This window comes from Orcinus orca, chromosome 3, assembly GCF_937001465.1.
Source record: "Orcinus orca chromosome 3, mOrcOrc1.1, whole genome shotgun sequence".
Classification (NCBI taxonomy): Eukaryota; Metazoa; Chordata; class Mammalia; order Artiodactyla; family Delphinidae; genus Orcinus; species Orcinus orca.
This window is the reverse complement of record NC_064561.1, coordinates 134273493-134298385: the sequence shown is the minus strand read 5'-3', so window position 1 is coordinate 134298385 and position 24893 is coordinate 134273493. Positions and strand designations below refer to the sequence as shown.

The 24893-nt window shown below is 40.1% G+C and overlaps 1 protein-coding gene across 1 annotated transcript in view; it reads left to right on the top strand.

Moving 5' to 3' along the window:
- The first annotated feature begins 14336 nt into the window (after positions 1–14336).
- Positions 14337–24893, top strand: part of RGS7BP (regulator of G protein signaling 7 binding protein) — a 119045-nt gene continuing 108488 nt past the window's right edge. Inside the window, exons 1-2 of the mRNA XM_004270741.4 lie at positions 14337–15218; positions 16132–16298. Of these exons, the coding sequence (XP_004270789.1) occupies positions 15054–15218; positions 16132–16298 (332 nt within the window). The 5' untranslated portion in view covers positions 14337–15053. The remainder of the gene's footprint in view (positions 15219–16131; positions 16299–24893) is intronic.

Here is a 24893-nt window from a genome sequence, read left to right as displayed (position 1 = left end):
TTTACAAATACTACAGATAGAGAAGCAGAAGATGTGAGATACAGAAAAATGTCAGGCTCTCATAGTTACCCTTTTAAATTACTCAAAAATGTGTAGGCTCTCAGGCCATGAAGGACATAATTTTTTCATGGTCTCTTCCTTTTGTTTTTGTACAGTTGGTACAAATTTCAGAGTCGTGTAACTTCACATTGTATTGTAATCCATGAGGAAGACATCTACCTAAATTATAATTTTTTATACAAATAAGAAAATTCAGCCTATACACTATTATCTAGGAGCTTTATGTTCATAGTTATGAAATCTTGAGGAGTTTTTTTATTGACTTTTTTCCCCTTAATTTGGGTGGGAGGGCAACGTGAATGTGACCCCATAAAGGTTTTTTTAATGATAAAGTTGGCATGTTTGCATGATAAAAGGGAAATGAACAGTATTGCAATGTCTGGCACACAAAATAACATTTACTCCATTGTAGATAAAATTGCACTAGTTAAAATATGTGCATTGACTTGTATCTGTTAGTGTTTTATCCTTTTTTGAAAGATATATGCTCTGTTAATGTTGCATTTGTTTTTAATACATGCTAGTCTTAACATTCCCTGATCTATGCCTGCATCTTTAACAATGGCCAAAGTGAAGAAAATGCTACCTTTTTTGTTAACAAGACACTGACTTGAAACATGTGCCTTTAAAGCCTTTTATTTTTTTCCTTTTTTCTTTTGGTGGTTGAGCATTTAAAGAATAAGGACAAGGAAAATATTTTTGGGGGGCAAATCAAGGGTCTATAAGTTCCTAAGTATAAAGTTGAAGTGATTTCTGACACCAGCGTTATATATCTGCATTTTTCACATTTTAGGAGGGTGTGTGTGTGCACGTGTGTGTGTGTGCACACGTGTGCATTCTTGCATGTTTATGTGCTTTGCTTTTTGTGCTTTTTGATCAACCAATCAAAAAGGAAACCAATCAACCAATCAAAAAGGAAAGATTCTAGAAAATGGAGCATGATGGGAAACAGTTTGTTACTTTAACAAAAAAACAACTGAGTCGTTTTCATAACTGTAATCTACTGGGTAGAGGTACCCACCTAAAGACATGAGGAGAATAGCTGCTTCTTAGACTTTTGTGTATGTGTATGTTGTCTGCTTTTTTTCTTTGCTTCTAGACTGTTCAGTGAATGATTTATTCCAGGATACATGCTTTTCCTCTGCTTCTTGCTGTGCATTTTCTCCTATTACACATAGGTTTTGGGGTGGGGTGGACTGAACATTTTTGTTTGGGGACTTATTTAGCAGTATTGAGACTCTTATAGCCCTACTCTGAAGACTTCAATATTCTACTCTTTATATTACTTTATTTCTGAATTTATAAAAGCCCCAAATTGCATATAATATGAGCCTTTAAACATGGGTAAAACTATCCCAATAAATGCTTTGGAAGGTGTGTTAAGAAATGGAGATGCTCCAGAGCTCAATGTAATTTTTTTAAGCAGCAAGTTCCATCTCCCTACAATCCTCTGAAACTTTTTACCCGAGTCCTTTCTTGCCTCTCCAGTGCTTTTTTCCTTCAGATGGACCTTAAACATAATTTCTTTGACACTACTAGAGAGACTTGGAGGCAATAAATCAGTATTAACCAGCTCTAACAGAGGTTTGATCATGCTTATTTGTACAGTTTCCACCCCATTTAAAAAAAGGAATGTAATAAAACTTGTTTTTTCTATAGAATTAAATAATAATAAAATGGAGTGAAAGGTTGATTGTTGACAAATAGAAAAAAAAAAAGGATCATACACCATGATCAACTGGGGTTTATCCCAGGAATGCAAGGATTCTTCAGTATACACAAATCAATCAATGTGATAAACCATACTAACAAATTGAAGGAGAAAAAGCATATGATCATCTCAATAGATGCAGAAAAAACTGAATTTTTGACAAAATTCAACACCCATTTATGATAAAAACCCTCCAGAAAGGAGGCATAGAGGGAACTTATCCCAACATAATAAAGCCCATATATGAAAAACCCACAGCCAACATCGTTCTCAATGGTGAAAAACTCAAGCCATTTCCTCTAAGACCAGGAACAAGACAAGGTTGTCCACTCTCACCACTATTATTCACCATAGTTTTGGAAGTTTTAGCCACAGCAATCAGTGAAGAAAAAAAAAAAAAAGGAATCCAAATCAGAAAAGAAGAAGTAAAGTTGTCACTGTTTGCAGATGGCATGATACTATACATAGAGAATCCTAAAGATGCTACCAGAAACTACTAGAGCTAATCAGTGAATTTGGTAAAGTAGCAGGATACAAAATTAATGCACAGAAATCTCATGCATTCCTATACACTAATGATGAAAAATCTGAAAGTGAAATTAAGGAAACACTCCCATTTACCACTGCAACAAAAAGAATAAAATACCCAGGAATAAACCTACCTAAGGAGAAAAAAGACCAGTATGCAGAAAACTACAAGACACTGATGAAAGATATTAAAGAGGATACAAACAGATGGAGAGATATACCATGTTCTTGGATTGGAAGAATCAACATTGTGGAAATGACTATACTATCCAAAGGAATCTGCAGATTCAATGCAATCCCTATCAAATTACCAATGGCATTTTTCACAGAACTAGAACAAAAATTTTCACAATTTGTATGGAAACACAAAAGACCCCTAATAGCCAAAGCAATCATGAGAAAGAAAAACGGATCTGGAGGAATCAGGCTCCAAGACTTCAGACTATACTACAAAACTACAGTAATCAAGACAATATGGTACTGGCACAAAAACAAAAATATAGATCAATGGAACACAATAGAAAGCCCAGAGTTAAACCCACACACATATGGTCACCTTATTTTTGATAAAGGAGGCAAGAATATACAATGGAGAAAAGACAGCCTCTTCAATAAGTGGTGCTGGGAAAACTGGACAGCTACATGTAAAAGTATGAAATTAGAACACTCCCTAACACCATACACAAAAATAAACTCAAAATGGATTAAAAACCTAAATGTAAAGCCAGACACTGTAAAACTCTTAGAGGAAAACATAGGCAGAACACTCTATGACATAAATTACAGCAAGATCCTTTTTGACCCACCTCCCAGAGAAATGGAAATTAAAAAAAACAAATGGGACCTAATAAAACTTCAAAGCTTTTGCACAGCAAAGGAAACCATAAACAAAACAAAAAGACAACCCTCAGAATGGGAGAAAATATTTGCAAATGAAGCAATGGACAAAGGATTAATCTCCAAAATTTACAAGCAGCTTAATAACAAAAAAACAAAAACCCAATCCAAAAATGGGCAGAAGACCTAAATAGACATTTCTCCAAAGAAGATATACAGATTGCCAACAAACACATGAAAGGATGCTCAACATCACTAATCATTAGAGAAATGCAAATCAAAACTACAATGAGGTATCACTTCACACCAGTCAAAATGGCCATCATCAAAAAATCTAGAAACAATAAATGCTGGAGAGGGTGTGGAGAAAAAGGAACCTCCCTACACTGTTGGTGGGAAAGTAAATTGATATACCACTATGGAGAACAGTACAGAGGTTCCTTAAAAAACTAATAATAGAACTACCATACGGCCCAGCCATCCCACTACTGGGCATATACCCTGAGAAAACCATAATTCAAAAAGAGTCATGTACCACAATATTCACTGCAGCTCTATTTACAATAGTCAAGACATGGAAGCAACCTAAGTGTCCATTGACAGATGAATGGATGAAGAAGACATGGCATATATATAGAATGGAATATCACTCAGCCATAAAAAGAAACGAAATTGAGTTATTTGTAGTGAGGTGGATGGACCTAGAGTCTGTCATACAGAGTGGAGTGAAGTAAGTCAGAAAGAGGAAAAAAAAATACCGTATACTAACATATGTCTATATATATATATATATATATATATATATATATATATATGGAATCTTAAAAATGATTCTGAAGAACCTAGGAGCAGGACAAGAATAAAGACACAGACATAGAGAATGGACTTGAGGACACGGGGAGGGGGAAGGGTAAGCTGGGATGAAGTAAGAGAGTGGCATGGACTTATATATACTACCAAATGTAAAATGGCTAGTGGGAAGCAGCCACATAGCACAGAGAGATCAGCTTGGTGCTTTGTGACCACCTAGAAGCAAGGGAGATGCAAGAGGGAGGAGATATGGGGATATATGTATATGTATAGCCGATTCACTTTGCTATAAAGCAGAAACTAACACACCATTGTAAAGCAATTATACTCCAATAAAGATGTTAAAAAAGAAAAAAAAAAGGTAAACGTGCACTTATCAGAACGTGCCATTCTGTAACAATGTCCTATTTCTGTCCTTCCCCTCACGCTTATGGTCCCCCCCTGCTTCTTCCACTTCTTACCCTCATTGCCCACTTACAATTTGGGTTTTGCTCCTTCCATTCATTAGATTTACACACTGACCTCTTCTTGCCAAAAGATATTTTACTAAATCCCTTTCCTATTTGATATCTCTGGGACAACAGGCAGCTCACTCCCTGAAAGTGACTCTGCCCTTTGCTCTGTGACACCTCATTCAGTGGTTTCTTCTTCTGTTTTCCTGGCCATCCCTTCTCCATCCCTCTATTGACTCTTTCCTGTATCACACCTCTTATCTGCTGTCATGTCTTGGGACTTAATCACCCCTTTGCGTTTTTCCCTTTCTACACTTACTTCTTCCTAGAGACACATCCATTCTCAAGGCTTCCATGACCCCCTTTTGCTTCTAACTTCTAAATTTTCATCTCCAGCCCTAATATCTTCAACTGCCCAATTCTATCAAGGAAAGCTCCATTTTCCAATTTCTTAGACTAGGAAGTGTGAATTCATCTTTTTCTCCTTTCTCTCACTCCTGCCCTGCCTCGTTGTCCTAAGAGTAAGCAATTTGGAAGCCCAGTCTTTCAGAGATGGGCTGCACCCACTCAAGACTACTTATGTGAGCAGGCATTCTGCGACCCTGATGGGTGGGAGGGTAGTACCGCAAGTGTGTGGAGGGGATAATTACCAGGCTATAGAGTATCAGTCTACAGAGATTCAGAGATGTTAAGAAGGACTAAATCAGTGAAATCCTAAGAGAAACTGGAAGGCTGAGAGGTAAGAATATAGCATCAATATGAAGAGTCAAATTGGCACAAATTGAAAAAGTTTAATGATATCAAACTGACCAGTATGTGGGGAAACAGGTACTCTCAAAATTAGCCAGCATGCATGTAATTTGTTATAGCCACCTTGGAAAGAAATTTCAGAGTATCTCTTACAAATGTAAATGCGTATACTCTATGACCCAGCAATTTCACTTCTTCATATACACTAATGAAATATATACCCACATATGAAGGCATATGAAGAAGAGGGCATGCTTAAGAATTTTACTGCAGCATTATTGATAATATTAAAATATTAGAAATAATCTAAATGTCCCAACTAGAGAATGGTTTAGTAAACTGTGATGTATCTGTTATTCAGAATACCACACAGAAGTACAAGATTGAAGCAGATGTGCACTAATACAGAAGCCTCTGCAAAGACACAGTAAAATAGAAAAAAGAAAGGCATGTTATAGAATGATACATATAATATATAATTTCTATAAAAACATACACATATATAAACAACAATGAAATACATGTTTTTTCAAGGACATGTAAGTAAACAGTTGTGTAACAGAAGATCTGCACAGCAAAATGGTTAGAACGATTATTTCTGGGGAGGCAGGAGAGGACTGAGGCTGGGATGGTGAACAAAGAGGACTTTATCCTTATCTGAATATGTATTTTTTTAGAACAAGGAAAAGTCACACTTACGTCAGTTGTGTGATTATTAGAGAGACAGGGAGAGAGGGAGAGAGAGAATGAAAGAGAGAGAATGAGAGAGCAAAGAGAAACCAGAGAATGAAGCAAAGTATCAAATAGAATGGCCAGAAATGAGCTGTGTCAGAGGACAGTTAAGGAACTGGTTCTGCAGACATAGCCTGTCCACTGCAGTGTTTCCCCAGTGCGTGTTTCAGCATACTTGGCTGGTCCAGAAGTGTCCTCAAAAGAACCAAGTTGTGTTGGAAGGAGTGGCCACTGCAGGTAAGGTTGGTGGGGCCAGCAAAAGGAAATAGGGCCAACAAAGCAGTAGCTGATTAGTGTTTAGCTTTGGAAAGGTGCAGATAAGACATAGGCCAGAGCCATGGTTGGCTGGAAAGAGGTCTAGTCAATAGGAAAGAGGTCACAGTAGAATCCATGGACAAAGCAGGCTGGAGTTTGGCCAATGGGTACATGTTCTGTGTACATACAAGACAGGAACAGCTCTATAGAGTCAAAGTTAGATGCAAATTTCAAAGATAATTGCCAATGGGTTTTGCTATTTCCATGGGATATTGAAATAGCTGTTGCTTTTTACATTGGATAGTTTCTATTATCTTCTAGTCAGTCCTTTCTTGAGATAATGCTGTTACCTTAAAATAGTCTAAAATTTCTCCCTGATTCTTATTGGCACACTCAGGCTCCTTGTCCACTTGGATTATGATAATAGCCTAATAAATGGCTTCACTACCTCTTCATTCCAATGCATCCTACCTATCACTGCCAGATTAATTTTCTTAAAGCATCACTTGCCTCATTTTAATTCATATAATCACGAAATGGCAGTGGTCCTCTTTTGCCCAAGGTCTTACCCAACCCAGTATCAGGATCAAACTCCTCTGTTTTGCTCTAAAAGGTCTAAGTAATGTGAACCATTTTATGTTTAGATAACACTAACTCCCACTCTGCCCATAATTTGCATCATCAATTCCTCAGAACACTGGAGTTCAACCCCCAAATCCAGTCCTTTAAAAGTATAAGGAGTCAGTGGTAGACATCAGGTTAGTCCTTTGGTATATCTGCTTCCCAATGTGGCCTCAAATCATGTACATTATTGTCAACCAAAGAAAACTGTTAAGTTTTCTCTGCTTCTCACCTACTATCTTCCTTCTTTTCCTAAACCAAAGGAACTGAGTCATTTATTCTACTTCTGTGACCTTACCCACAGCACTCTTACACTAGCCTCTCTTCCTTCTCTCCAATTCAGGTCAGGCTCTTTGTGCACTCCACTCCACTCTTGTGCCTTTGCTATTAGCCAACCCCTGAAGAGCTCTCCCTACTCCTTCATCTATCCAGATTCTACATATTCCTACCTCAGGTTGCATCTCTATCATGTAGTCTTTTCTAATAACTTCAGCCTACAGAGAGGTTGATCCCATCTCTAAATTCTTAAAGTATTTATACACATTGGAATATAACATTAATATATATTTATTGTTCTTCTTGATTTCACGTGTGTGTGCGTGTGTGTGTGTGTGTGTGTGTGTGTGTATGTTCACCTCCCAGTGTAAGTACCATAGAAGGAATCATATCTTTAATTTTATTGCATTCTCTCTGGTCTTTGCCACAGTGGCTTATTCATAGTGAACACTGACTAAGTACTAAATGATGAATTGATCTGATGTATTTTATACTTGTGTGCAATTATTCTTTATGTATAATATTAATGAGGACTCTTTTGGTTGCAAATGGTAGTAACTCAAATCAAACTGAGTTAATTTAAAAGGGATTTGGTTCACCTAACTTAAATTGTAGGAATACTTTGGTTTAAGGCAAAACTGGATCCCTGTGCTCAAATAATATCATTAAGAATCAATCTTTCTACAATTGCATCAAAACAAAAATAAAAATAAAAAACCTAGCAATAGATTTAACCAAGGACATGAAAGACGTATAAACAGAAAACTATAAAACACTGATAAAAGAAATTGAAGACACAAATAAATGGAAAGATAATTTGTGTTCATGGATTGGAAGAATTTATATCATTGAAGTGTCCATACTACCCAAAGCAATCTATAGATTCAATGCAATCCCTGTCAATATTCCAATGGCATTTTTCACAGAAATAGAACAAATAATTCTAAAATTTGTATGAAAGCATGAAAGACCTTGAATAGCCAAAGCAACCTTGAGAAAGAAACAAAGCTGGAGGCATTATGCGCCCTGATTTCAAACTACATTACAAAGCTATAATAATCAAAACAGTATGTTATTGGCATAAAAACAGATGCATAGATCAATGGAACAGAATGGAGAGCCCAGAAATAAACCCACACATATATAGTAAATTAATTTACAACAAAGCAGCCAAGAATACACAGTGGGACCCGGACAGTTTCTCTTCATTAAATGTTGTTGAGAAAACTGGACAGAAACATGCAAAGGAATGAAACTGGATCACTATCTTACACCATACCCAAAAATTAACTCAATATTGATCAAAGATTTGAACATAAGACCTGAAAGCATAAAATTCCTAGAAGAAAACATAGGCAGCAAGTTCCTTGTTATCTGTCTTGGCAAAGATTTTTTAGATTTGACACCAAACCAAAGGCAAAAATAAATAAATAAATAGGTGGGATGATATTAGACTAAAAAATCGTCTGCATGGCAATGGAAACCATCAACGAAATGAAAAGGCAACCTACTGAATGGGAGAAAATATTTGTAAATTATGTATCTGATAAGAGGTTAATATCCAAAATATATAAAGAACTCATACAACTTAATAGTAAAAAGTAAATTAATTATTTTCTTAAATCCAATTAAAAGTGGGCAGGAGACCTGAATAGACATTTTTCCAGTGAAGACATACAGATGGCTAATAGTACATGAAAAGGTGCTCAGCATCATTAATTATCAGGGAAATGCAAATTTAACCACAATGGGATATAACCTTACCCCTGTCAGAATGGCTGCTATGGAAAAGACAAGAAATTACAAGTGCTGGTAAGGATGTGGAGAAAATGGAACATTTGTGGACTCTTGGTGGGAATGTAAATTGGTGCAGCCACTATGGAAAACAGTACAGAGTTTCCTCAAAAAATTAAAAATAGAACCACCATATGATCCAGCAATTCCACTTTTGGGTATTTATCTGAAGAAAACAAAAACACTAACTAGAAAAGTTATATGCATCCCTATGTACATTGCAGAATTATTTACAATAGTTGAGACATGGAAACAATGTGTGTTCATCAATAGATGAATGGTCAAAGAAATTGTGGTATATATATACAAAGCAATACTATTCAGCCATAAAAAAGGATGAAATCTTGCCATTTGCAACAACATGGATGGACCTCAAGGGCATTATGCTAAGTGAAATAAGTCAGAAAAAGACAAATGCCATATAATCTCACTTATATGTGGAACCTAAAAAAGAAAAGAAAAGAAAAAAACAAGCATACAGAAAGAGAAGTGGTTGCCAGAAGTGGGGGGGATTGAGAGGGGTGGGAAAAATGGGTAAAGGCAGTCAAAAGGTACAAACTTCCAGTTATAAAATAAATAAGTCAAGGGGGTATAATGTACAGCATGGTGACTAAAGTTAATAATACTATATTGCACATTTGAAAGTCATTAGGAGAATAAATCTTAAAATTTCTCATCACAAGAAAAAATAATATGTAACTATATATGTTGACAGATGTTAACTACAGATGGTCCCCAACTTACAATGGTTTGACATACAATTTTTTTGACTTTTTCCAGGCTAGCAGATATGCAGTATGATACTCTCTTGTGATGCTGGGCACCAGTAGCTCCCAGTCAGCCACGCTACCACAAGTGTAAACGAACAATATACTTACAACCATCCTGTACCCATACAACCATCCTGTTTTTTACTTTCAGTGCAGTATGTGATAAATTATATGAGATATTCAACAGTTTATTATAAAATAGGCTTTGTGTTAGATGATTTTGCCCAACTGTAGGCTAATGTAAGTGTTTTGAGCATGTTTAATGTAGGCTAGGCTAAGCTATGATGTTCAGTAGCTTGAGTGTATTAAATGCATTTTCACATATTTTCAACTTATAAGGGGTTTATTGGGAAGTAACTCCATTGTTGTAAGTTGAGGAAGATCTGTAGATTATTTTGGTGATCATTTTGCAATACCTACAAATATCAAATTGGTATGTTGTACACCTGAAACTACTATAATGTTGTATGTCAATTATCCTCCCCCATCCCGCAAAAATCAATCTTTCTCCATCTCTCCATTCTGATTTTCTCTGGGTTGGCTCTCAGGCAGTTTGTTGATCGTGAGTGGCACCAGAAATGGCAGACTTTCATCTTATCCCCTAGCAACCCAAGGAAAAGAAACTCTCAATATTAGGTTGAAATATATAAAATTGTCATTTACGTAGGTCTAAAATGGTTGAGTAATAGCAATTTCAAATGTTTCAATGTAATAGAGCTAGAAAAAGTCCCAAGGCCTAAAGTTCATTACTTCAGTTTAGATTTCGTACCCACTAATAAACCAATCATTGTGGCTACTAGAAGATAGTACTCTTATTGGCCAGGTCTGATTCATATGCCCACCCATGAGTCATATGACAAAAAGGGAAAGAAGACTGGTTTTCTCAAAGGAAATTTAAGATGCTATTATAAGAAAAAGGAGAATAAAATCAGAGGAGGCAAAACACCAGATGCCCACTGTGCATATAATAAACAACAAATGTGGCAATTTACCATGAAGGTAACAAAACCTAACTGCAGGGAACCTCATTGCATAGGCTCCTCCCAAGACCATATATCTAATTTTGATTCTTTTTCTTAAAGAAGGGCCCCCAGTTATATGTTTTAGGACCAATAAAACCTGGAACTGCATCTAATAAAAATGCTCAAAAATATTTTTGAAATTAATAAATATTCCAATATATTGTACTTCTTTCTGGTTTTAGTGGAAATAAACCATTTACTAAATAGTTTATTCATTAAATTCTTTGCAATAACTTAATCTTTTTTTTCGGTACGCGAGCCTCTCACTGTTGTGGCCTCTCCCGTTGCAGAGCACAGGCTCCGGACGCGCAGGCTCAGCGGCCATGGCTCACGGGCCCAGCCGCTCCGCGGCATGTGGGATCCTCCCGGACCGGGGCACAAACCCGTGTCCCCGGCATCGGCAGGCGGACTCTCAATCACTGCGCCACCAGGGAAGCCCACTTAATCTCTTTTTACACTAATAGAAAATAATTTGATTATTCCTTTCAGATCTTTCCAACTTCTCAGGATTCAGCATCTTAATGTATTTTTCTTCGCCTCTGTCACAGACCCACACAGATAAGGTCCTTTACCATTTTTGCACAGCCCAGTTTGAGATGTGCATCTCTGGGTCGCACTGTGGTTCCTGATAGCACCAATTTGAAGAAACTTACCAGTTGTTCATATTCACTCTTAACTAATACTCAATTTTTAAATTCTCAATTCTAAATCAAAACAACTTCTCTAAAATTACCATAGAGAGAACATGAAATGTAAGGTGGATCTTATATTGCAGTGAATCTAGGATGTGAGTTGAGTCAAAGTTGTTTACCTATAGAGGACCCATTAACAGAATTGTGCCAAAGTTGGGTCTAGATAACCAGAAAATGTACCCTTGTTATTGGGATTTCCAACTGTACTTCACCCTTCTATTTGGCAGTCAGCCCCAGGAATGTAAATTCATGCTGTTTTGAATGAGGGGGAAGGTGAGGGAACTAAGTCTGCCTGCTGCTATTCTGATTACAGCATTTGTCCCTCAGAGAGACAGCTCTGGGATTGATACTATTTTTCTTCCCTCTCAGAAAATGGCTTGGGCTGTGTATCAGGGAAGACCAAGGGGCACCTACAAATGACAATTTCTGCTTAATCCCCCAGCAGGTTTCCAAATCTGTGGTCCTTCAGATGTGCCCTTGAGTTTGACCCATTTATCCCCTCCTCCCCCACCTACTGCAAGAAATATGGCATAGAAACAGAGCAGTGCAATTGTGTTGCCTTTTTTTCTTTTAATTTGTTGAAATGGTCTCTAGGCAGAAGAAGCGGGGAGTAGAAACCAGATGGCTGTAGCTGAAGTAGAAACCCACTACTAAGGAGCTTGGAGACGCTCAAATCTGGTGGCAGTATTTCCCTGCAGGGACAGGGGATGAAACAGCAGAGTGGTGACAAAAGATTTCCAGAAGACTCACCTCCAGTGTGCTGTTTTCTCTATCCTAGGTCCACACACATGTAAAATGCAGTCCCTTTTCCTTTAATTTTCCAAAGCACCACCAACCTTGGGTTGGAGCAGACTTTTAAGTTTGGTAGTGGGGAGAGAGGTAGTTAGTGGTAACACAAGGGTCTATATCACAAGACTTAACTTACAAATGAGTATTATCCATCCTTCCTTCGCCTCCCTATACCTTCCCTCAGCATCCCAACCACTCACCAAATCCCAGAAAATTTCACCAAACCACCTGATGTGTTCTTCGACCTCTCCTCCCTACACACATGAGGTAGAGAGAAATTTGAGACTGAGGGAAAAAGGAACAGTCAGAGTTGGCTAAGAGTTAACCTCCTTATCTTCCTACATTTGGGGAGACTCAGCCAACAGAAGAGCCCTTCACCCTGGTCTCCCTACCATCTAAACTCCTGGAGGATAATAGCACACCAAGGTCTGGGGTGGGAGCTGATGCTTCTCTCCCCCACTTGTCCTTAGGGAAAACTTACTCAATCTTTTGTGAAGCACTATGCAAATGCAGGTGAATATCCATTCAGATATCCCCTGGTTAGGGTTTTTTCCTCCCCAACCAAATACATGGTATCTTTTTCAACACTATTTCTCCAACTCTCCAACACCAACTGGGTATCCTACAACTCAATACCTGGAGTTAGCGTCAGGCCCCACATGTTTAAGGGCTCAGACCCACAAATCTGCCCTCACTGCAGAGACCAGTCACAAGTATAAAATCCCCAGATTACCTATACTTCTGTTCAACTTGGCTACAAATTCGGGGGTTCCCACAAATGCCTCTCAGATTTGGTAGCATGATTCACAGCACTTGGGAAACCACTTTACTTACCAGCTTATTATAAAGAATACGACTCAGAAAGAGATGCATAGGGTATGGGAGGGGGGAGGGGGAGATGCCATGCCCCCTCTCTGAGTATGCCAACCTCCCAGCAAACCTATGTCTTCACCAACCCAGAAGCTCCCTGAACCCCATTGTTTAGGGGTTTTTAAGGAGGTTTCATTATGGAGGTTTCATTATGTAGGCATGATTGGTCACACTATTGGCTATTCATGATTAAATCAGTCTCCAGCCTCTCTCCCTTCTGAGGAAGTTGGTGGCGGGGGGGGGGGGGGGGGGGGGGGGGGGGGGCCTGAAAGTTCCAAATGCCTAATCAAGTCTTGGTCTTTCTGGTGACAAGGGGCTCCTATCACCCTTATCACTAGGGAAATTACAAGGGATTTAGGAGCTCTGTGCCAGGAACTGAGGACAAAGACCAAATATCTTTCTTATTATACTACCCCATTATATTCACCTGCCTTGTAAAAAATTTCTAGAAATGTCTCCTTAGGGTGTTAGCCTTTCTGGCTATTTCTGGCTCTCCCTCTCTATAACCCCTTAAGAGATTGACCAGAAACCTCCTTTTTGTTCTTCATTAGGCTCTGCAACACATAAGTCGTTCCCCTGTGGCAGACTTCTTTATCTGTCCCCTCCAAACAAACCATTCATGCATGGGAACAAGCATTCTCAGAGCATTGGAGTTGAATGCCCATGCTGCCTCTCTTCCTTCCACAAGAATCTTAGGATGCCAATGGTCAGGGTGAACTTAAATGGCCAAGGAACTCACCCCCCAGGGCCCCCTTTCACACAGTCATCTTCCCTACTATCCTGGGCCACCTCCATTGGCCTCTGGGTCACTGATGTCCCATAAAGGAGAGTTGAGTCATTTTGAGTGTCCAGGGAGGCCTGTTGGCTCTCATTTGTTCAAATCTCTATTGGGAAACTCTCAGAGCTGGGTCCTGAGATTCTGGAATCTCAGACCAGGAGCTTGACTCGTTAAGATGGGATGGGATGGGTTGAGGACCAGTTTGACTGAAGCCCTCTTGCATTCTGCCCCCACTGCTGCAGGTTTCTCTCCCGGCACATGGTGAACATAGACAAAAACAAAAACACCACCACAACGACAAAACTCCCGGAAACAAAGCTATTTTTAAAAACTGTTATCAAGAGATCTTCCTTTTGAGGCAAAAACCTCACTCCCTCCTCGTTGGGCTTTACTAATCTGTGGCCCCGGAATGTGTTGGAAGGTGAGGGCCTCAAGCTCACACTGGTTGATCTGAAATCCGTGTTTATGTCCCAGCATGTGGCAATGTGCTCCACTCTGATGACACTTTTCGTTTCTAATAATAGAGCAGATGAAGTAATATTGCAATTGATGTTCCCGGGGATTTGATTGGATAAGTGCATAAACCCTGGAGGGGGAAGGGGGTTGTATGGACGGATCACATTAGTATTCCTGTCCTATCAATGTGCGGGGCCGCGAACAACGTCAGCCGGACCGATTCCCTGCGTCTGCCAGTCCCGCCACGGATTCATTAGGGATCCTCAAACAGATGAGCCCCGTGGAGACGAAGAATCAAGACAACGACCAACTGCCTGCTTCGGGGACTGCCAGCCCTTCCAGGCCTGGTGACGGGGGAGGGAGGAGATAGACGAACGGAGCGCCGCTGCGGGAAGACACCCGAGGCTAGAGCGACAATCTCCCCCTGCCCGCCCTCCCCTCCACCTGGCAGCGCAGGCTTTGAAAGCTGCTCACCCATCTGAATGGAAACTAGGAACCGCCGGGCGGCGTGTTCCTTCTCGCCCAGCCTTGCGATCCATGCCGAGCGGAAGACAGTGCGAGCCCGCGCCAGCGTCCAGCTCCCGGGACAGGGCCGGCAGTGCTGCTGAGCAGAACTTGACCGAGCTCCTTCCTCACTGCTAGTGGAAGCGATGCTGCACGGCACAGCCAGCGCTTCCCCGGCTCTCCTTCAAGCTGAAGGTTACCCACCCGCGCAGCCAGTTCCAAGCCTGTGAGCGCCGCGCCTCGGGTCCCGGCTCCGGCTGCTTGGAGGCGGCGCGCAGGGCAACTACCTGGCCGCCCGCGCCGGGGCGCACTGCACCAGCGGCTTCGGCTTGGTGGATGTGTATGCATGAGTTCTGCACCGAATGGGCGCAAAAAGCGCCCCAGCCGGTCCACCCGCTCCTCAATCTTCCAGATCAGCAAGCCCCCGCTGCAGAGCCGGGATTGGGAGCGCAGGGGCAGCGGCTCCGAGAGCGCCCACAAAACCCAACGAGCCCTGGACGATTGCAAGATGGTAGGTGGAAAATGCGCCTCCTTTTGTTTTTTGTTTTTGTTTTTTTTGGAGAGGTGGGGGGAATCGTGTACGTTAATCTTTTGCCTGAGTGCCAGGAACTCCGCCACCCTCAGCTCCTCCATGCCGGTCACGTGCACATGCACTATTTTTAAATCTGCAGTCTCCCAGATTCGGGGTGACACCCGGGTCGTATTGGCCCCGCCAAGAAGTGCCGCGGAAAGGGTCTTGGGGTCAGCGGCTGTAGGTCGTGCCTCTACCCCCTCGGAGAACGGCAGATAGGAAAGACACGGTGAACTGGCTGGCTCACCAGGGAGGGAGGGGCTGAGTAGGTAAGAGTGCTGCTTTGTGGGGAGACAGTAGCAAACAAACCCAAATAGAGTGCACGGGGCTCTGCGGAGGGGACGAAGGTTCCAGCTCAGAGGCTGTAGCCAGTCTTCCCGTCAAGCTCGGAGCCCGGCCGGAGCGGTTCAGTGGTCCGGCAGGAGGTGAATGATTTGCCTAATATAACCCACCTTTGGCCTTTATCCCCAGGCCAATTCAAATCCACATCCCAGCTGTGGTAGAGGGGAGACTTCTATGCGAGAGTTCCCAGCATCACTCTCTAGTTACCTGGGAGTGGCATGGTAGCTCTCCAAATATGCTCTGGCTCTTCAGAAACTGAGTCTGAACGGGTGGCGGCAAGTAGGTCTGGAAACAGAGCTTCCATGACGAGACTTACCGATGAAAAATAAACAATTGCTTTGGATGAAGAGAACTTACATCTTTGTGCCCCAATCTTTAAACAATCTGTAGGCTCTTTAGCAGGAGATTTGGGGAGGTGGCTCAGGGGTCAGCGAAAGCCTCTGTTTAGGTAACGCAAAATAGGAAACTTCCTGATCAGTGTCTTACGAAAGAAACTCGCTCTCTTTTCCAGCTTGTCCAAGAGTTCAACACGCAAGTGGCCCTGTACCGAGAATTGGTCATTTCTATCGGGGACGTCTCTGTCAGCTGCCCCTCACTCAGGGGAGAAATGCACAAGACAAGAACCAAAGGCTGTGAAATGGCCCGCCAGGCACACCAAAAACTTGCTGCCATCTCGGGGTAGGAGACTCTTGGCATTATTTGGTAATTCATATACATGATGTGTGCATGCGGGCAGATATTTATGGTGACTGAGGCCTGAGAGATGTCCTCTGCAAATGTGAGGTTTTAACCAATCACTCCGAGATCAGGATTTTCTAGAGAGCTATGAACAGACTGTAGACCAAATTATTATCCAAAAGTTGTGTGATTCTTATATATGTATTGAATATTTGGGTTATTAAGTGATTTTTTTTTAAAATTAACTTTCAATATGCTGGCCACATGTTGGAATTTGGGGCTTAAGATGTTTTTGCAGAATGTTTGGGCACCAAACTGAAGTTAAATCATCATGCCTCAAGATTAATTTGTCATCTGCTGCTAAACATCTACTGCACAAAAGCCCTGTGCAGTAGGGGAAAAATCTTTGCTGAATCCCAGATTTACTAAACTATTTACACCATGAGATAAATTCCTATGATATCATTTAAAATAAATTCCCTAAAATAAAGTCTTGGATATAAATTACTCTCTTCACTGTAGTGTATGAAAGGGAAGTTTTAACATGAGGAAATCTTTTTAAAGATTGGGGAAATTCACAAATCTAACTAAATTTAAGCTTTTTGTGCCCCCCCCAATTATTTTTATTTCTTTTTATCACATTTATGGATTCTCATGCCTATTTTAGGTGATAAGACAGTGAGTGAAAGCTTCTCTCCTGAGACCGCACTCACTCCTTCCCGATCTCTCAATAGTGGGAGAAAAGTTAGTCCTGGATTTTGTTAACAGTTCCTATTTTCAGATAAGTACAGAGAGCAAGGAAACACAGGACTCCTTATGCAGATACATTGATTTAAGTGTTTGATTCGGTCTGGATATAGCTTTTATCTATTTGTCTTCGTGAGTATGGTTTTATCACAGTAGAAGTTCTAGTTAGTCAGACTCTCCTGATAATGTTGCAGATTGATCACTTGTAGGAATTATATCTAATTTACTTTTTTGAAAGAGTCACTCTTTGTTATCTTTAATGCCATTAATATATATAGTGACAATTATTAGTATATAAAGGATAGAAAGCCATATGTCGCCTCTCTTAATAACTAGTCTACATTTGACAACAGACATTTTACATGATGAAAAATGATTCACTGTGCTAACCTCCTTGAAGTGAGAGATACATAAAATATGTTGCAAACCTATTTAATTTAGTAGAAATATTGAAAATTATTATCCTTTTCTGTTTTAACTGTTATACTATACTTAATAGGAAGTAAATCTGGGATTGAATCTAGGAGGTGGAAAGGAATTAAGTGTTTAAGGAATTTGGGGAAGAAATGCAGCTGTGATAAATCTCAGAGAAGAAGAGAGAAAAACAATCAGAAACACAAAAGGGAATCATGGTGGACTGAAAACTGTGGAGAAACAATGATTCAGAAGGAAAAAGAGGGCTCAGGGCTAAGGAACTGCATCTATGTAAACTCTGTGTCCAAGAGTGCATGGTGTGCTTATATCCAGAGTTCCTTTAACTTGGAACTCAAATTGATATGTTCTAATGAGAAAAGATGGACTGGAGAAATGAACAAGGAGTTCAATTTAGTCTATTCTGCTACACACATGAAATTCAGGTTCTTCTAAAGGTTTAGGAAAGAAAGAGTCTGAAACTATTAGCTAAAAGTTGAGTTTTGAGGATTGGAGGTGAATTTTATGAATTCAGGGGGTTATAGCCCTTTACTACTTACTTACATGTTATCTGAGAGTTGATGTTATTGGGGGCAGTTTTATAAGAATTAGTGGGAAAATACGTTGTTCTTAGAGGCTTGCAAAAGTAAGGCCAACTCTGTAGAATGTTCTAGAATACAATTCGAAACATTTTCCTCCTTAAAATAACAATGAAATACAGTTTAACCTTCTTTCTAAAAAATGACAGCAATATTGAAGGAAATGCCTTTAGATCTTCACCATCTGGGCTCCATTAATGAAGGATGTGATTCCCCTTGGCGGAATTCCATTCCTGATATTGCTAGTTATGTGGGCTCTCATTTCAAGCTTCATGTGAAGGCTGGTAGGGAGGCGGTAGGATTCAATTTACAATTTAATGCAGGGGTAAGAAAACAGTGATTCCTGGGGAATGTAGACAGAAAGACTAGATTTCTTGACTGCCCATTGTTTGCTGGCAAAATCGATTTAGTTGATAGAATAATCCTCTGAGGGAGATATTAGTATCCTTATTCTACAAATGGGTCTTAGAGAGGTTAAGGAAATTGCCCAAAGACACACAACTAAGAAGTGGTACAACTTTGATTTGGCCCCAGATTTGCATGCTTCTGAAATCTGTGAAATTTCCTCCATATAATGCTGCCATTCAAAAAGGTGTCACGTAAAAAAAACAAAGTACTGAGATGTGCTAATGTATAGATGAACCTCCAAAAGAGTACACAAAATGAAAGAAGCCAGTCACAAAATACCAAGTATTATATGATTCCATATATATGAAATGCTCAGAGAAAGCAAATCTATAAGAAACAGAAAGATTAGTGGTTGCCTAGGGCTTGGAGTGGGAACAGGGTGTGAGTGCAAATGAGCTTGAGGTATCTTTTTGGGGTAATGGAAATGATTCAAATTTGAATTGTGGTGACGCTTGTACACTGTATGTTTTCTGAAAATCAATGAATTGCACACTTAAAATGAGTGAATTTTATGGTATGTAAAGGATACCTCAATAAATGTTTTTAGAAAGGTATGATCACCATCAAAAAGGTATGATGAACTCATCACTTGACTTTCATTGCCTTTATTCTTTTCTACATATGTAGCTTTTAGCAAAAGGGATACGAGCTACAAGGATGGGATAAAGTAAATCTTGACTCTCTGTGCATTCATCAAGATGCCTGCCTGATAGTGGTCATCTAAGCACCAATGCGTTGTTCTTTGTAGGAATACAGGTGGGGGGAAAGGCAGGACTTGAAGGAGTAAATGAATTGTCTCATTTCTTACCAACACAGACCACTCCTTTCTTCTCTACCACCTGGCTCTGGGGCCAGAGGAAGAAGGCAGTGTTGAAAGTGGACAGGGTAAAAGGAAAATGAGGCAAGATAAACAGAGAGGAAGAGCAAAAACAGAGTTGGATTAAACCACACAGGTAGCCCATGGCATTGTGAGACCTCTCTATTGAGACCCACAATTTCATCATCCCTAAGGTCTTTAACATTTTAATGTCTCTGAATTTACAGTTCATTTTACAATGGATGATGCATCATATTGAGTGGCAGCATCTTTTCATTCCTAATGGTACATAAAACAGTGGTGTTTCTTACAATGGATGATGTCTAAATATAATAAAATACAGTTTGGGTTAAAAGTTAAAAAAAAAAAAAAAAAAGAATTAAGCCACAAATGCTACATCCCTTTCATCCCTGACCAGTTGAAACCCTCAAGGAATGGTGAACACAAGAGAAGAAAACTTGGACTGTGTTTCTCACTAGCTGACCCTGGGTAAGAAGGCCATCTTCACAGATACAACTGAAACACTTTCTCAAATTGTGTTTAGATCAGCAGAAGTTCAGGTACAGCCTTTTCTTTCAAAGGCATTGGATGTTTTCTGGGCAGAGCCAGGCAGCTGAATCCAAAGTCTCCTCTGAATGGCTTGATTTACCACAGTTATTATACCTTCACCATGCTGATCCTCTCCTAGGCATTAAAGCTAAGAGGGGCACTGCTCAATGTTTCTGTGTATGTGTGTGTGCAGGGGTAGGCAGTTGTCTGGACCCTGTCTCCTTGAACTTCCCTCCAAAAATGACTTCTGAGACATCTTTGAAGAATCCCTAGGGCTCCATGATACAGAGAGTACTGATTTAGCAAAATATCCTTGTTTTATGTTTGAGGAATCTGAGATTTGGAGGATTTAAAGTGACAGCTTGGTCGAGTGTACATGAGGATTTTACAGTCAGGCAAACCAGAGCTGAATACCATCTGTGCTGACCTTGATGGAATTACTTACTCTCTAAGTCTCAACTCCCTTATCTGTAAACTAGTTGTCATGCTCACTCCTGGGGTAGTTGAGAGGATTTAGGGAGCCAGGTGGATGATGCCTACCCTGACAGGGGTATTCTGCCAGTCCCAGGCTGCTCTAAGACTGGAACCCAGGTTTCATGCTCTCTGGTCTAGTGCCTGTTCTATCAACCACACCATCTCCTGAGAGTGAAGAGAGAAAGAATACAGCATATAAGCTAGGAGGGCCCAGAAGAACCAATAACCTCCAGCAAACCCCAGGAGTTTATGCTGTGGTGGTGGGCTGGTTATTAGGAGTCCTTTTCCTTTGCTGATGTGGTACCTTTGTTGCACTGGATATTCACACCATGACCTTCTGTTAGTGACTGCTGATTAGAGTGAAAGTGAGGTTTGAGTATGCTAATGTGAGAGGCAATATAGCTGTCGTGGGAAAGAGCATTGACTCTAAATCAGATTAGACCCAGATAAAATCCTGTTTTTACCACTTACTAGGGATACATGTGTACTGATATTGCAAATTGCTTCATAGGGTGGTAAACGGCAGTGCGGCACAGAGGTTAAGTATTTAGACTTTGGCGCTAGACTGCCAGTGTTCAAATCTCAGCCTTACCACTCATAAATAGTGTGACCTTGGGCAAAGATGCTGTCTCTCTCTGCCTCAATTTCTTAATCAGCAAAATAGGGCTAATAAATAATGGGACCAAACCATACAGCATCCTGAGGATTGAGTAAAGTAACATACAGGAAGCGCTTAGAAGACTGCCTAGCACACAGCAAATGCTATTATTAAGTTCAGATTAGTGTTACTGTAATTACTAATAAGACATTTAAAATTCAGGTGGTCAAGGTACATTTATATAAAAAAAATCTGCCCCTCAAATATTTTTCAAATAAATATTTTAGCTGAAATAAATTTTTGTTTACTTTGGTTTCTTACATTATGTTCTGAGGAATTTTCTAGGTTGAAACTTCCCAGATGGCTACCAAAAGGCCTCTTCTATAATATCTTAAAAGCAATATGGAGATGTGAAAGTTCAAAAGTAGTTAAGTTTAGAAATACTTCCTTGGTATAAATCAACCTAGATTCTTCATAAATCATAATATTTACAAAATCTTTTGGCCTAGCTCTGGTATAAGCTATGTGGACAAAGCTTATGCCATTGGACAAGACTATTAAATTCTCTGTACACCTCAATAATAATTGAATGATTTCTGAGTTGTCCGGCTTCATCATTCTAGTGTTCTATGTTAATTCGTGTAGAATCACATAGATTTTGTTTACAGAACTGAGCTACGAAAAAATCAGCACGTGCAGGAAGTTTGATGATTGAAGTCCAGAAATAGTTTGTCAGGATGTGAACATACTATGATCACAAGGAGAATCTTAATCTCCTAATGGCTTCCGGGAACAACAGAATGATTATCCTAGGGATCCATACCCACAGATTTTAGGTCTTTCCTTTCAGCAATTACTTTCCTGGCCAGCCACGCCTGTGTTTTTCTCCTTTCTCCTTGCATCTCTCCTTGTGTTTTTTCTTCTCGTTTTTTGGTCTATTTTAGTTTTGTTTGATTCTTATTTGACTCTTCTGCTCTGTATTTTCCAGCCCCCCTTTCTGTCCATTCCCTGTCGTGTTTGCTAGGATGTTGAAATGGGAGAGAGAGAATACAGAACTGCAGCTTAGTCAGTGATGCTTCCTCTCAGCACTTCGGCTGAGACTGCAGCAATTACGTGGGGTGGTAGAGAACGGAAGGAGTATTTGTTGACCATGGAGGCAGCTCACTCAGCTTTCTTTAATCCGCATGATGGAGGAGGCCTGAGGTATAGTAAAATAAGCCTGGTTGGCAAGCATGCCAAGCCACCTACACTGTCCTTTATGTTTCCTTCCTATTACAGGTGTTTGGGTTTTTAAATTTTAACTCTCACTGGTCAAATAGTGAAAGGTGAGTTATATCTGCACCAAAAGAATATGCTATCCATCTGAGGTAATGATGGGAGCACAATTCTGTGTCAGTTTTCTAGGGCTGTAGTAACAGAGCACCACAAACCGAGTAGCTTAAACAGCAGAAAGTTCTCGTCTCACAGTTCTCGAGGCTAGAAGTCCAAGACCAAGGTAAGGCAGGGTTGGTTCCTCCTGAGGGCTGGGAGGAAGAGTCTGCTCCTGTCTCTAGCTTCTAGTGGTTTGCTAGCAATCTTGGTGTTTCTTGGCTTGTTGAAGTATCTCTGCCTCCATCTTCACATGTTCTTCTGTGTGAGTGTGTGTCCATATTTTCCCTTTTTATAAGGACACCAGTCTTACTGAATTAGGGGCCCACTCTACTGTACCAGTATGACCTCATGCTAACTTAACTAATCACATCTGCACCAACCTATTTCCAAATAAGGTCACATTCTGAGATGCTGGGTGTCAGAGCTTCAACATATGAATTGGAGGGGTGGGGAGAAGAAAGTTCCACCCATAGCAAATTCCCTTCACCCATCTGTAGAATACACACTTTGGGTTGTTTGTTTCGCCCAGTGGGGATGGTGTTTTGCCCAACACTATCTACATACTTTCTCAACACTTTTGCACACAGACTTCCCAGCACCCAGTGTTTTATCATTTGCAAGACTGTAGCTCATATTAGGGGTGGGGTCTGTGACCATAGAATAGAATGCTTTCTGTATGAAATGGATGTGTTCACAAAGAATCCCCAATATGGTGAGCACTTTGCTATAACCAGTTTAGTTACTGCTGTCTGAAGGTGGAGCAAAATCCAATTGCCAAAGAGAATGTTAGGAGGAGGCATAGATGCACCTACAGTCCACACGTAGGACGTTCACTTTCTCTGATCTGCAAGGCTAGACGTGATTAGGTGGTGGTCCCTCAGTGGTGCTGATTCTGTTGCTTCAGGGCCGTAGCATACTCAGGAGCAAGTGAAAAAGGACTGCCTCACACCAAATTAAAGAAATGTGCTATTCTTATCAACCAAACTAAACGTGATAGGGAATCTAGATACATGGTCTCCCACTGCCAGTTGAAGTTTAGCCTTTTTATGTTTTAAACAGATCTAATGACTTTCACCTTGTTAGAGCTTTCTAATAGATGTTCCAATTAGAGGGAAAATTAAACCTAAAACAAACTCTAGGAAACTCATCATCACTTTATTATTTATACCGTGAAGTACAAGAGAGCAAGGCTGTGTTTCATTCATGTTTGCACCAAGTGCCAAGATCGTGAGGAAATGTGCATCTTGTTTGTTCATTAAGTTTACTTGGTATTTTTAAATCTATTCTTAAAAGACACTGTGTTATATACTTCAATTTAAAAATCAACTATACTTCCCTGGTGGTGCAGTGGTTAAGAATCTGCCTGCCAATGCAGGGGACATGGGTTTGAGCCCTGGTCCAGGAGGATCCCACATGCCATGGAGCATCTAAGCCCGTGCACCACATCTACTGAGCCTGTGCGCCTAGAGCCTGTGTTCCGCAACAAGAGAAGCCACCGCAATGAGAAGCCTGCGCACCGGAACAAAGAGTAGCCCCCATTCGCCACAGCTAGAGAAAGCCTGCGCGCACCAACGGAGACCCAACTCAGCCAATAAATAAATAAATACATACATAAATACTTTTAAAAAACAATAAAATAGAAAATGTTGAAAAAATCAACTGTAGTTCAATAAGAGGAAAAAAAGAAACTGTGTCTTGACACAGACACACACTTTAGTAAAAAAGGAGCAAATACATTAGCTTACATTTTATATTTCTATTACATTTGACTGTTATTTCTTTCTGGTTTGTAACTATAAAACCAATGTTGGTTTTTAAATGAGAGGACTTGAAGAGCACACTTAAGATTGTTTTCTGAGGCATCGGTGTTCCTTATTATAAGGAATCAGTGGGCAGTGTGTATTTTAGAATTACTCAGAAGGTAATCATGTTTGAGATTATTCGATAAAATATCACCCTAACATCTGCTTGGTGGCTTTTTAGTGAATAGTTAAATAACCATTTTCTATTGAGGTCATTTTTAAAAAACCATTCTTTAAACTTTTAGCCCTTGCAAGTTTAGATGTGTCTCATCCAAAGAGATACCTACGTACAGCGAGCTCCGGAGCAGTGACTAAACCACCAGTCAGTTCATTTATTTCCTCTGCTCTAGAAGACATGACGTTTTTTAAAAAGTAAAAATCTCATGAAAAACATTCAATTGCTTGTCTATACACGTATTTACACATATGTATATTGCTTGTGCATATACATATATTTAGATACATTTATAAACAAATACTAAAATTTGTGAAATAGACCCTTGCTAGGATAATGTGTCTAAACCTTTAAATAGAAGCGTTGATTTAGCAAATAATGTTTCCAATCTAATGGAAGACTCTATGATACAATCAGGTTAACAAAAATTACATTTGCAGGTGTAGATAAACAGTAAACTAATAATCTACAGCAATTTAACTGAGTTCGAGCAAAAGGGGGAAGTACATACTAACCCAGAAGTCATCAAACCCCTAGGGTATTATTCAGTCACTAAAAATAAGTATCTTAAAGTCCCCCTCGGTCTTATTCTGTCAGTTAGTAAGTCCTGTAGTATTTTATCTTTTTCAGTGTCTATTGTATCT